Below are 15,139 nucleotides of genomic sequence, written 5' to 3'. Positions count from 1 at the left end.
AATCTTGTGTTTGCATGGCAGAGAACTGGAAAGACTTGACATGCCATATTGGGCAATGAGGGAGTGACTGGGGAAGCCAGGCTTGAGCACGAATTTGACACTAAAGAGATTTTCGGTGTTTGCGTCTGTGTGGATATATAGTGGGGCAAAAAAGTATTTAGTCAGCCACCAATTGTGCAAGTTCTCCCACTTAAAACGATGAGGCCTGTAATTTTCATCATAGGTACACTTCAACTATGAGAAAAAAAAATCCATAAAATCACATTGTAGGATTTTTAATGAATTTATTTGCAAATTATGGTGGAAAATAAGTATTTGGTCAATAACAAAAGTTTATCTCAATACTTTGTTATATACCCTTTGTTGGCAATGACAGAGGTCAAACATTTTCTGTAAGTCTTCACAAGGTTTTCACACACTGTTGCTGGTATTTTGGCCCATTCCTCCATGCAGATCTCCTCTAGAGCAGTGATGTTTTGGGGCTGTTGCTGGGCAACACGGACATTCAACTCCCTCCAAAGATTTTCTATGGGGTTGAGATCTGGAGACTGGCTAGGCCACTCCAGGACCTTGAAATGCTTCTTATGAAGCCACTCCTTCGTTGCCTGGGCGGTGTGTTTGGGATCATTGTCATGCTGAAAGACCCAGCCACGTTTCATCTTCAATGCCCTTGCTGATGGAAGGAGGTTTTCACTCAAAATCTCACGATACATGGCCCCATTCATTCTTTCCTTTACACGGATCAGTCTTCCTGGTCCCTTTGCAGAATAACAGCCCCAAAGCATGATGTTTCCACCCTATGCTTCACAGTAGGTATGGTGTTCTTTGGATGCAACTCAGCATTCTTTGTCCTCCAAACACGACGAGTTGAGTTTTTACCAAAAAGTTATATTTTGGTTTCATCTGACCATATGACATTCTCCCAATCTTCTTCTGGATCATCCAAATGCTCTCTAGCAAACTTCAGACGGGCCTGGACATGTACTGGCTTAAGCAGGGGGACACGTCTGGCACTGCAGGATTTGAGTCCCTGGCGGCGTAGTGTGTTACTGATGTTTACTTTGGTCCCAGCTCTCTGCAGGTCGTTCACTAGGTCCCCCTGCGTGGTTCTGGGATTTTTGCTCACCGTTCTTGTGATAATTTTGACCCCACGGGGTGAGATCTTGCGTGGAGCCCCAGATCGAGGGAGATTATCAGTGGTCTTGTATGTTTTCCATTTCCTAATAATTGCACCCACAGTTGATTTCTTCAAACCAAGCTGCTTACCTATTGCAGATTCAGTCTTCCCAGCCTGGTGCAGGTCTACAATTTTGTTTCTGGTGTCCTTTGACAGCTCTTTGGTCTTGGCCATTGTGGAGTTTGGAGTGGGACTGTTTGAGGTTGTGGACTTTATACTGATACTTTTACACTGATAACTAGTTCAAACAGGTGCCATTAATACAGGTAACGAGTGGAGGACAGAGGAGCCTCTTAAAGACGAAGTTACAAGTCTGTGAGAGCCAGAAATCTTGCTTGTTTGTAGGTGACCAAATACTTATTTTCCACCATAATTTGCAAATAAATTCATAAAAAATCCTACAATGTGATTTTCTGGATTTTTCTTTCTCATTTTGTCCGTCATAGTTGAAGTGTACCTATGATGAAAATTACAGGCCTCTCATCTTTTTACGTGGGAGAACTTGCACAATTGGTGGCTGACTAAAGACTTTTTTGCCCCACTGTATATAGCAATTCATTTTAATTTCTACTTCTTGTAAAATGACCGGGATGTACCTACCTATGAGATTGATTTATTCAAACAAGCACACAGATGGTATACAATGCTGTGCTGTGCTGTACTGTAAGTCCATGGGAGGAATACAAAACATGCAGCAGCATTGAGGACATGCATAAGAGTGTGAATAACAATGTAATGTCATTACTATCTTAAGTGCCCTCTGTGCAGGATAGCATCATGATTTCACCCACGCCCCTGTTGAGCATGCAATGTGCTATAATATTAGATGTTTGGTCACTTTTATGCTCAACTGATAATGACAGAAAGTCAGAAAGTCATTTTTTTTGCAACAGGCTCTGGAATATACCTGCACGCAATCTGTTTAGAGGACTGAAGAGCGTGTCTGTCTATTGAACTGAATCTTGATTGTTCAAAGTTTGCAGTATTGCAATTCTTTATTTACATTTAATACATTTTCACCTGCACAACACCGAAGGCACAAAATAACATAGAATGTGTGACATATAATACAACATTTACAGAATAAATAATTTCATCTACATTGGTAAAAAATAAAGTTGACGTGAAACATTTTCAGAGTTGAACGGGGTTGCTTACTCAATCAGAATAATAAAGTGAACACATATATCCTGAACATTTATCATGCTGAGAGAAACTGGTCGGTTTTGATTTGTAAAAATTACACTCAAACAAAAGGTTCTTATACACATCAGTAGTTGTGTCCCCTTCAGTAGCAAGAAAGGAACAACGATAAACAGAAACGGTTGTTGGAACAGTAAGTTGATTGTCATGATCCATCTTTTAAATGGCATTTGATTAGTGCAATGCATTTTTTTCTTTACAGATACAAGATATGATGTATATATGTACTGGGACTTTTAAGTGCTATGTTCCACTGGTTGGAATACAAAATGTGGTATTGAAATAATGCAAGGGGTAAATCTAATGAACGACAGGACTAATGTGCACTCCATCATTGCGACCCAGAATACATGTTGGCATTTTGTTGAGTCTACGGCACATTGAGCATGCTGATTATGGCATATGATTGAAACAGCCTGACAGAGTTGATGCAAAACATTGAGGCCTGCCAAAGATCTAAGCTGAACTGGTAACAAAAACTTACCCCCGCAGTACCTATTTGCCTTGCCGATAATTACATTTGGGCAAGATATCTGTTATATCAGCAACTTCAAGTGCGGTCTATCTATAGGAAAACAAAATAACTAAAAAATAGATAATTATACAGTACATTCTGTGCTACAAATTACTTGTGTGTCCAAGACCGCTGTGGGATATGTACTGTAGGTCTTAGACTGTGAAAATATAAGATGGCAGTTTTGGACAAGGCACTTCTCGAGTTGAATATAAAACCATTAATTGTATTATTATATCAGTTAAATGCAGTTTGATGCTCCAGAACCTCCAAATAATCTGGCTCGGTGTGTAGGTTAGCTTTGAGTTCAAAGTACTCATTTTTAGTTTGTTCCACCATGACCTTCCGCGGTCTCGACAACATAATAGTCTCCATTAATTTCAGTTCCTCGTGGTGTCCTGATCCTGGGACTGGCACTTCTACCGTTGGTTGCAGCTGGGACATGTTTTTCCTGAGGTATTCAGTAATTCCGAGCTGCTGCAGCTCCCTAACCCTCTCCCTCTCTAGTATGTTTTTATAGAGGGAGCTCGCATCTCCGAGTGTTACGAACTCAGTTGGGCAGTCTGACGTCACAGCTCTGAACTTCAAATTAGAGCCTGTGAGAGGGGAGGTATTCTCTGTCTCCATGATGCTACGACAGATGTGCTTTGGTTCGTCCAGTTCATTGAGGTCGGTCTCATATTCTTTATGCTGAGTGCAGTAGGTGGGGTTGCGGCAGATCTGGACGATGGGGCTGTGTGAGCGCTCGTCGTATACGGTGCTTCCGGTCCTCTGCGCCAGTGTGTGGTGGGTGGTTTTCTGGCCGTACATGCTGTATTGCAGGTGGATGGGGCTGCTGCTCTCCCGCGGCTGCTCCTCCGCCTGTTTCTTCTTCACCCTCCTTCGCCGTCTGTGCACTAGGAAAACCACGATCCCCGCCGAACAGAAGATGACCATGAGGAAGATGACGAGCAAGCTAAGGATCAGAACGGAGAGTGGAACTGAGTCTGTGATGGAGCTGAAGAAACCGCTCCTAGCGCCGTCAGTCGCCACTGTGGTTGTCACGCTCTCGTCCTCGTCCGTGGGCAAGGAGTAGGTCACTAGGCCGGGGCACAGCAACTCATTTCTGAGGGCTCTCAGCTCAGCCTTCGCCACTTTTCTCGGTGTGTGACACAAAATGGAACCTATGACTGTGTCCTTCCTCAGCTTCTCAACCCACTGTTTGAGACTGACTAAGTCACAGCTGCAGTCCCAGGGGTTGTCCTCTAAATAAATCTGCTCTAAAGAGTCAAGCTGGTCCAGCACGTTGCTAACAGGCAGGTGCACGAGCAGATTTTTTCTCAGGTTCAGTTTGGTGAGGGGCACATTGCGAAATATCTGCAATGGGAGACTAGTCAGCAGATTGTTATTCAAAGACAAGAGTTTGAGATTAGACAAAGGATTAAAAGCTCCTGGAACAATTTCTTTGATAATGTTATATTCCAAATATAGGTATTCAAGGTTGTGGAGTCCAATGAACATGGTCGCGGAAAGGGTTTCAATTCTGTTGCCGTTGAGATAAAGTTTTTTCAAATTGCTTAAGCTGAGAAAAGTTTCATTGTCAACGTAATCGATTCGATTGTTGGCTAAATTCAATAACTCCAAACTGTCATATGTGACAAAGTCATATTTCAACAGTCTCTGAATCATATTTCCTGTAAGCACCAGCTTGGTGGGGCTTTGCTCAAGTATTCCAATATCTGAAATCCGTTGAATTCCTCTGTCCTGACAATGCATTAAAAACCCAGCCACCGGGTGATTGTGACAAGAACAGTGCTCCACACAAGGACTCCCTGGAACATAAGCAGGTGTCGGAACCTTTGCGTCGTCCTTGGCGGCCTCCAACTTCGGAATCTCTACCACTTTGGAAGACGGAGTGACCACCATGTCCAGTGACTTGGAAGGCTCCTCTAAGTTGATATCGGCATGAGAAGGGCAGAGAACATCCCGTTTGATTTTGGCCAGGATGGTGCCCCTGAGGTGTTGGGGGCTGCTGCAGACCACCTCCCCAATGGCCGACTGGGCCCGCATGTTCTCCATCCAGATCTTCAGGTGAAGGATCTCACAATCGCACATCCAGTCGTTGTCCTCCAGAAGAAGCTCCATGATCCGCCCAATGTGCTCCAGGAAGCCAACGTACGGCAGGGTCTGTAACTGGTTCCCCCGCAGGTCCAAGTGGGTGAGTGGAACAAACCGGAAAATATTGCTGGGAAGAAACTCGATGGCATTGTCGTTGAGGATCAGAACTTTGAGGCGGATGAGTTTGCTGAATGCCCCCGGCTCAACCACGCGGATGAAGTTTGTGTCCGCCTGGAGAAACTCCAAATTTACCAAGCCGTGAAAAGTGTCTTCCTTCAACATGACCAGGAAATTACTGTTGATGTGGAGCTTCTTCAAGGAGCCCAGTGCACTAAAGACGCCAGGTTCAAGCTCTTGTATGCTATTAGCCCCGAGATGAAGTGAAACGGCATTCTTTAAATGTTCCAAGTCTTCTGCCTGCAACTCCACCAAGTCATTTTTGTACAGATTTAGGTGGAAAGGTAGAGCTGATGGCACTTTGATTTGGGAGATCTTGCTGATATTTCTCTCCTCACAGTTAAGATACAGGATGCCATCTTTTTCTTCACAAGTACACAATGAGTCACAGGATTCAGCCAGAAATGCCTTGGAGGGCTGGATGTCTTGGAAACACGCAGCAGTGAAAAATGAGCAAAGGAAAACGATGCAGGGTAGCATTTTCTGTCCGTTGAATCTGCAACACAGAAAGAGGGAGGGAGGGAGGGAGGGAGGGAGGGAGGGAGGGAGGGAGGGAGGGAGGGAGGGAGGGAGGGAGGGAGGGGGGAGGGAGGGAGGGAGGGAGGGAGATGTTACCAAAATGTAATGGAATCAATAATCACAAGTATTTGTTTAAATATTTTTTCCATAAGTCTCTTTACTTTGATTAGATTATCAGTCCCTTCAGACAGACAATAAAGCATGGTCACCAATTATAGAAATACATTCACCCATTCCTTCTGAACTGTGCATACACTTTTAATCCTGGATTATAAGGTCAATGCAATTCTCACAGTATAGAAATTAACTTGAAACTGAATACACAATGAACTTCAAAATAAATTATGCATTGAATGCAATAAAATACAATTGCCTTTATTAATGTATCAAATGCATGAAGGGAGCATACAGTTAACTTGGAAGCAATGTGAGGAATTCATATTCTTTAAACATGCATGGCCTAGAGAACATTGGAATGTTGTGTACATGGCCACAATACCTCATATACAAGGTACTGTAGAAAACTTCATCTGTTTAAATAATACACTTGGGCATGGCCTAGAATGGATTTGACCCATGTTTTTAACTAAAGAACAGGAAGCGTCAATAAAATAATTTTTTTCACCCTCAAATGAGCAAACATGTATTTTCTCACCCATGCAATTTTCTTCTTCAAAATCTCTCACACAGCAATGTGTGATCATCACACGAAGCGGTGCTCTTTCATTGATTCTCCCTAGATACCGAACTAGCTTGATACTGTAGGTTGGGTGTATTGTGCGGTATGACAGGCCTCACTGTTGGATGACAGCTCTGCACTGCATTGGTGGAAGAAAAAAAGTACACTGATCAAAGACTGAATGCTTTATCACTAAATGCTTTATGTGGGTGGGTGGGTGGGGGGGGGTAGAGTTCAAAATAAAAACACAATAAAAAATGAAAATATATACTATTGAAAGGTGACTGGGTGTATTATACAATGGATGACAACAGGGTGAGGATAGTGGAAAAAACAGCCCCACATCTATTTTCAGAATCAAATGTGTGTAGCTTGTGGCGAAGCGACTACACAGAGCCATTGGAGGCCAGTGAAGCCTTATAATGCCTTCTCATGCACGTAAGCAAAGGCCAACTCATCACCAAGCAGTTACTGTGCTAGTAAGCGGTCATAAAACAATTACTGGGAAAACGGTGCATTCTGAACGAAAGAAAAAGAGCGAGAAACCTCGGAAATAAAACGTCCCCTGCGGCCCTTGTAATATACACAATGAACCTGGTCCATATATCGCCAGACAAATAGATCATTCACACTGTTTGCTCTGTGTGCTTCATATTGCTCTCAAGTGCAATCTGTTGGGCAGAGTGCTCGCGCCAAAATGGGGGATCCTTCTTGATGGTTCCATCGCACCCTCATCCTGCATCACTGATGGTGTATTAACATAACCGCGGCAGGTAAGCTTAGTGGTTAAGGACGTTGGGCCAGTAACCTTAAGGTTACTGGTTCGAATCCCTGCAGCTGACTAGGTGAAATATCTGCCGACGTGTCCTTGAACAAGGCACGTCGCTGTAGATAAGAGTGTCTGCTAAATGACTCAAATGTGAATGTTCACAATGTAGTATATCAACCCTGTTATTAAGTCATAGCTTTCAGATCATTTCAGATAATGCCGTTTGAGATGACTTTTTGTCCATTTCAATTGATTTGCTGTGACCGATGCTCCTAATACTTCTCCTCTGCCTGAGCAGAGCAGGTTACATTGCTCTGATATAGCCTTGTTGACTCATCCTCCGTAAAAGGGGAATGACATTATCTCACATAGCTGCTCTTTTCTGCCTCTAAGCATTGCAGACGCAGGATACAAACGCTACTGCTACTTCTACTGTTACTGTTACTTCTACCACCACCAGCAACACTAACAAGACTACTATTCTATTCACTAAGTGTACAAAACATGCTCTTTCCATGACCGACTGACCCGGTGAATCCAGGGGAAAGCTATGATCCCTTATTGATGTCACCTGTTAAATCCACTCCAATCAGTGTAGATGAAGGGGAGGAGACGGGTTAAAGAATGATTTTTAAGCCTTGAGACAATTGAGGCATGGATTGTGGAGTGCCTTTGAACCAAGTATGGTAGTATGTGCCAGGCGCACCGGTTTGAGTGTCAAGAACTGCAGCGCTGCTTGGTATTTCACGTTCAACAGTTTCCTGTGTGTATCAAGAATGGTCCACCTCCCAAAGGATATCCAGCCAACATGACACAACTGTGGGAAGCATTGGAGTCAACATGGGCCAGCATCCCTGTGGAACACTTTCAATACCTTGGAGAGTCCATGCCCCAATGAATTGAGGCTGTTCTGAGGGCAAAAGGGTGTGCAATTCAATATTAGGAAGGTGTTCCTACTGTTTTGTCCACTCACTGTATAATTATGGGTGGATATGAAAGGCGTCAGTATTTTACATAGTTTTAAATAATGGAATGGCCAAGATGTGTCTTCATCACTATCAACAGAGGCTTTGACTTTCACAGAAATATACCCAATACATTCCACATTTTGGCATTTCTTCCAGAGCAGGTGGTCTTCTACAGCAATGTCATCCATTATACAACCAAACACTGATGCCCCACCACAGCATTGATAACGGACACACAGCGGATGAGCGATAGCAGGCGTCCATGATGTTACATCACGTCAGCTGCGAACCCAGCTCCACTCAGGCGGTCAATCTTACAGCACACACACACACACACACACACACACACACGATCCCCCGACGAGATAGCTATAATTGGTGCCTGATCGACTAAACACCACCGTGCACACGGCTTGCCTCAATAAACAATGCAGCACATATCTTCACATTGCGCTCGGCTGGTGGGCCCCTCCTCGTTGATAGCGAGCATATGCGAGATCAGCTAATAATAGCAGCGCGACAGGGGGGCACCCAGCTCCCCTGGTAAAGACGATTTAGCAGGCGTGCATTTCAAATGGTCTGTTTAACTAATTTGGTGCAATTGTTTTTCACAAGGATTATCAGTCAGATGTACCAAGTGACTTTAAATATGTTTTGCAAGAAAGATATCTACAGATGTGCGAATCACTGTCACAATAAAGGCACTTGGCTCTGCAGTAATGTAAAACACTGCAGAATCTGGTCTAAATGATTAGCCCTCCCTTACTCCCTAGTTAGACCAGAAATGTATTATTATTCTGTTTTAAAGGAGACTTTGAATGAGGCCATTTGAGAATATCACAAACACTGACAGAAGCCGTCATTGGGTTATAGAAGGCTCATCACTTGTTTAAGTGTTGTCTTTACTCAATTCATTAAGGTAAAAGGAAGAGAATCTTCCATAATATCACTGAGCTGCATGACCAAAACCACAGACATGCCCAAACCTGGGAGATCTTGTAAAACTAGTCAACTTTAAATGACTCATGATAAATAACTTTGGCAAGTGACTATTTCTCCTCACCACACAAAGTGGTGACAGTAAAAGTCTCAAAAAAACACATCTTGTTTTCAACAGAAGCATCATCCAAAATGCTGTGATGTTGAAAGGACCTAACGTAGCCTAGTCGTTGGTATCCTTTTAATCTGTGTAGATCCATTACACGAGCCAAGATTAGAATGCTTGTACCCAACCCAAAACAAAATGACATTTTCAAGTCACGTACACCAACTTGCCAGTTTCAAATCAACACCATGATTCAAATGGCCCCTCTGGATAGATAAGTGCTGTTAGTATATGTACAGTGCCTTGCGAAAGTATTCGGCCCCCTTGAACTTTGCGACCTTTTGCCACATTTCAGGCTTCAAACATAAAGATATAAAACTGTATTGTTTTGTGAAGAATCAACAACAAGTGGGACACAATCATGAAGTGGAACGACATTTATTGGATATTTCAAACTTTTTTAACAAATCAAAAACTGAAAAATTGGGCGTGCAAAATTATTCAGCCCCCTTAAGTTAATACTTTGTGGCGCCACCCTTTGCTGCGATTACAGCTGTAAGTCGCTTGGGGTATGTCTCTATCAGTTTTGCACATCGAGAGACTGAAATTTTTTCCCATTCCTCCTTGCAAAACAGCTCGAGCTCAGTGAGGTTGGATGGAGAGCATTTGTGAACAGCAGTTTTCAGTTCTTTCCACAGATTCTCAATTGGATTCAGGTCTGGACTTTGACTTGGCCATTCTAACACCTGGATATGTTTATTTTTGAACTATTCCATTGTAGATTTTGCTTTATGTTTTGGATCATTGTCTTGTTGGAAGACAAATCTCCGTCCCAGTCTCAGGTCTTTTGCAGACTCCATCAGGTTTTCTTCCAGAATGGTCCTGTATTTGGCTCCATCCAACTTCCCATCAATTTTAACCATCTTCCCTGTCCCTGCTGAAGAAAAGCAGGCCCAAACCATGATGCTGCCACCACGTTTGACAGTGGGGATGGTGTGTTCAGCTGTGTTGCTTTTACGCCAAACATAACGTTTTGCATTGTTGCCAAAAAGTTCAATTTTGGTTTCATCTGACCAGAGCACCTTCTTCCACGTGTTTGGTGTGTCTCCCAGGTGGCTTGTGGCAAACTTTAAACAACACTTTTTATGGATTTCTTTAAGAAATGGCTTTCTTCTTGCCACTCTTCCATAAAGGCCAGATTTGTGCAATATACGACTGATTGTTGTCCTATGGACAAAGTCTCCCACCTCAGCTGTAGATCTCTGCAGTTCATCCAGAGTGATCATGGGCCTCTTGGCTGCATCTCTGATCAGTCTTCTCCTTGTATGAGCTGAACGTTTAGATGGACGGCCAGGTCTTGGTAGATTTGCAGCGGTCTGATACTCCTTCCATTTCAATATTATCGCTTGCACAGTGCTCCTTGGGAAATATTTTAGTATCCAAATCCGGCAATGTTGACCTAAATGACTAATGATGATAAATACAATCCACCTGCGTGTAATCAAGTCTCCGTATAAATGCACCTGCACTGTGATAGTCTCAGAGGTCCGTTAAAAGCGCAGAGAGCATCATGAAGAACAAGGAACACACCAGGCAGGTCCGAGATACTGTTGTGAAGAAGTTTAAAGCCGGATTTGAATAGAAAAGGATTTCCCAAGCTTTAAACATCCCAAGGAGCACTGTGCAAGAGATAATATTGAAATGGAAGGAGTATGAGACCACTGCAAATCTACCAAGACCTGGCCGTCCATCTAAACGTTCAGCTCATACAAGGAGAAGACTGATCAGAGATGCAGCCAAGAGGCCCATGATCACTCTGGATGAACTGCAGAGATCTACAGCTGAGGTGGGAGACTCTGTCCATAGGACAACAATCAGTCGTATATTGCACAAATCTGGCCTTTATGGAAGAGTGTCAAGAAGAAAGCCATTTCTTAAAGATATCCATAAAAAGTGTCGTTTAAAGTTTGCCACAAGCCACCTGGGAGACATACCAAACATGTGGAAGAAGGTGCTCTGGTCAGATGAAACCAAAATGTAACTTTTTGGCAACAATGCAAAACGTTATGTTTGGCGTAAAAGCAACACAGCTCATCACACTGAACACACCATCCCCACTGTCAAACATGGTGGTGGCAGCATCATGGTTTGGGCCTCCTTTTCTTCAGCAGGGACAGGGAAGATGGTTAAAATTGATGGGAAGATGGATGGAGCCAAATACAGGACCATTCTGGAAGAAAACCTGATGGAGTCTGCAAAAGACCTGAGACTGGGATGGAGATTTGTCTTCCAACAAGACAATGATCCAAAACATAAAGCAAAATCTACAATGGAATGGTTCAAAAATAAACATATCCAGGTGTTAGAATGGCCAAGTCAAAGTCCAGACCTGAATCCAATTGAGAATCTGTGGAAAGAACTGAAAACTGCTGTTCACAAATGCTCTCCATCCAACCTCACTGAGCTCGAGCTGTTTTGCAAGGAGGAATGGGAAAAAAATTCAGTCTCTCGATGTGCAAAACTGATAGAGACATACCCCAAGCGACTTACAGCTGTAATCGCAGCAAAAGGTGGCGCTACAAAGTATTAACTTAAGGGGGCTGAATAATTTTGCACGCCCAATTTTTCAGTTTTTGATTTGTTAAAAAAGTTTGAAATATTCAATAAATGTCGTTCCACTTCATGATTGTGTCCCACTTGTTGTTGATTCTTCACAAAAAAATACAGTTTTATATCTTTATGTTTGAAGCCTGAAATGTGGCAAAAGGTCGCAAAGTTCAAGGGGGCCGAATACTTTCGCAAGGCACTGTAAGAGCTGTTATGTATTTCTGCATGGTGTATGGTATTGGCATTTGTGTATTGGCATACACACTGAGTGGACAACGCATTAAGGACAACTGCTCTTTCCATGACATAGCTTTAACCTGGATTCACCTGGTCCGTTGGTGATCTCTTATTGATGTCACTTGTTAAATCCACTTCAAAATCAGTGGAGATGAAGGGGAGGAGACAGGTTAAATTACTTTTAATACTTGGATTGCGTATGTGTGCCATTCAGAGGGTCGAATGGGCAAGACAAAAGATTGAAGTGCCTTTGAACAGGTATGGTAGTAGGTGCCAAGCGTTGGCGTCAACACGGGCCAGCATCCCTGTGGAACGCTTTCGACACCTTGTAGAGTCCATGCCCCGACGAATGTAGGTGGTTTTAAAGGCAAAAGGGGGTGCAACTTTATATTAGGAAGGTGTTCCTAATGTTTGGTAAACTCAGTGTATGTTCACCATAAGACAACATGACCTCTAATTGCATATTTAGTTATATTATGGAGACATAGTGTTGAAAGATAAGGCCCACAGTGTCTCTACACAGAAGTAGCTTAGCCAGCAGATTGGAGGCTAGACTAGAGGTTGTTACTGCAGCACACCGGATGCTACGCTCATGGCTGAAGGACTCTAAGGGAGACAAGGCAGAGAGCAACTCAACTTGAGAACCATGAGAGCAAATTAGGAGCTTCTGCACACCGTATTGTGTGCACGAATATGAACCCGGTAGAGGACCTCTGCACAATATTCCCAGGCCAATTAATGGAAGGACAGTTCGCTATTCCAGTGTATTGGAAGTGATGTGCTTGCCCTACAGGGAAACCACTACTCCCAAATACATCTATAGAGACGTCACCATGGTCCTCAGTCCCACAGTCCAAGGATGATAATTACATTCGCCCACTCAAGACAGACGAAAGGTCACTCACTCTCTGTTCCATTGCAACTATTTCATAAGGTTTAAATGTGTGTGTGTGTGTGTGTGTTTGTTTCCTGTTCTTGGGGGGGAAAAGGACAAACTCTACTGTCTGGGAACCATCATGTAAGCATTAAAAATACCCCTGTTCTGAAATATGACAACTAAACAATGTTGTGGATGTGCCTTGATTTGCACCTCCATTATTTAATACTCAATGACTTGCCTAACCAGGAATACAGTTAGTGGGTGTTCACGGGTGATTAGTCCAAATGGGAATTTACATGATCCTACCAGAGCAGGAATACAATGTAGCACAATAACCATATATTGTAACCACGTTCTTCATGTTTTAAGCTAGATTTCAAGGCACAGTGAGTGCATAAATGTGATGACCAACTCAACTTGGTCATACTTTAGCTCAAAGACCGTGCACTTAAATGGAATCCATAGTAATATTCCATTCTGTTCTATTTTTTCCCCAATGTATTATCTTCTTCTACACATATGTCTACAATGTAGCTAATTTAAAACCTAGGCCTGCGTATTTTATACATTACCAAACAATATTTCAGCTGCAGTTACAGTGCACAGCTGAGTAATTGCATTCTGGTTGCATGGAGGTACCTTCCATGTTAGATTGATGTTATAAATTCCCCCCATTTATGTGGTAGCCTAACTTGACTGATTTACACACAAAACATGTTGACATGAGAACGTCTGCATAAATACATCTTGAGTCAAGTAAAATGGTAAGACTAGTTTGTGCTATTATTACCAATGGAAATCGCTAGGAAACATTTTAGGTGAGCATATGCTGAATCATTCTCATGTTCCAAGGACGATTCATTGTAGTAGGCTAAATCAATGCGTTGCTGGAGATGTGCAGTACGTGTGGCTGAATGTAATGCATGGCGGTGCGCCAGGTGCGCGTAAAATACCTGAACCTGTCTGTCGACCCAGGTGTAACGTTACTTTAGCAGATTTATTTCGAGTAATTCAACTGCCCTCACAAACTAAAGACGTATTGAATCAGACAATTCAATTTGCAAATGGAGGATAACAATTTTTAAGTTGTCTTGCCAACTGCAATCTCTAAAAACACAAAGCATTGGCCAGAACACACCGGACGTTATGATACAAATATAATAACATCGATATGTTTGTTGGTTATTTGGAGGAAAGCGAGCTCCCAGCCTCAGCTCCAGCTAGTCCGAACAAGCCTCGACATATCGAACGGACACCTGGATACCACACAAGATAGACGCAGGAAGTTCAAGTGACTGTATGTCCTATCAGTCTAAAGAAAGATTGTCAACAAACTAATTCGAGAAAGTAACGAATTTATAACAGTTGTGAGACTTCTTGTCTGGATGATATGATAGGCTACTTACCCGTTGTGCAGAGTGAGAAAGACTGTGGCTAATCCAAAGGATGCTTGGGGTAGAGAGGTTGATCCATGTGGAGACGTAAGGATGCGAGGCATCAAAAGTGCCCTCAAACTGTTTAATTAAACGTCACAGCATCTTCTTTAGAGAATAGACTAGGCATACCGGTGTAACTAACGTTTACTTTTGTACCCTCTTGTTTTTGTAGAAGACTGTCGGCATTTACAAATCCGATATTTCCATGATATTGCAAAGTGTTCCACCCGACACGAGCCTAGTCCGAGGCAATTTTGGGATGTGTTGGCCTTTCCACTTTATCTGTAATTAATTAATGTAGATCCTTATTAGTCTCCCTGGTCAGTCCTCTCTGTTAACTTCTTGCGCGCTTAGTTACCAGCCCCTAAAGTGTGAGTGTAACTGCAGAGTCTATTTGGTATACTGACCCTTCGCATAGTTCCTTATAATTTACATGCTTTTGAGCCACGGAAAGCTCCGAAGTATTGTATTGGTTCTGGGCTCCTCCCCCCGAGACTCACGGACTTTTATGGCATTGAGTGGCGTTGTGGAGCGCGTTTGGCAGATCAGTATCTGGTTCTGAAAGTCAGGTTGCCCTCAGTAGCCGTACAAGTGTTGATATAATATAATTATTTCGAATGTATATATAGATTCATTAGAGATTCATCTGGATTTGTAATGTAATTTATTGATCTGTTTCATTTCTGTTTTTGTTTGTGTGACTATTACTGTTTTGGGGAAATAGACATCTTTCCTGAGAACCTTGATCAGAGTGAATATCACTTTTGGTCATGCAACTGTCAGAAATGGCAGATTCTGAAGTATTTCAATGGTGTGTGTGTGTGTGTGTGT

General features: G+C 42.7%; 1 protein-coding gene across 1 annotated transcript; it reads right to left on the bottom strand.

The window, feature by feature from the left end:
• Window positions 1-2,146: 2,146 nt before the first annotated feature.
• Window positions 2,147-14,767, bottom strand: LOC110495820 (SLIT and NTRK-like protein 6). The gene is made up of 2 exons (XM_021571277.2): window positions 14,279-14,767; window positions 2,147-5,664 (listed from the first exon to the last, which is right to left on the bottom strand). The coding sequence occupies exons 1-2, from the start codon at window positions 14,368-14,370 to the stop codon at window positions 3,132-3,134; spliced, it is 2,625 nt and encodes an 874-aa protein (XP_021426952.2). The 5' UTR covers window positions 14,371-14,767; the 3' UTR covers window positions 2,147-3,131.
• Window positions 14,768-15,139: the final 372 nt, after the last annotated feature.

Source organism: Oncorhynchus mykiss, chromosome 18 (assembly GCF_013265735.2).
Source record: "Oncorhynchus mykiss isolate Arlee chromosome 18, USDA_OmykA_1.1, whole genome shotgun sequence".
Taxonomy (NCBI): Eukaryota; Metazoa; Chordata; class Actinopteri; order Salmoniformes; family Salmonidae; genus Oncorhynchus; species Oncorhynchus mykiss.
Note: the sequence above shows the minus strand (reverse complement) of the source record. Positions and strands in the feature narration are given on the sequence as shown.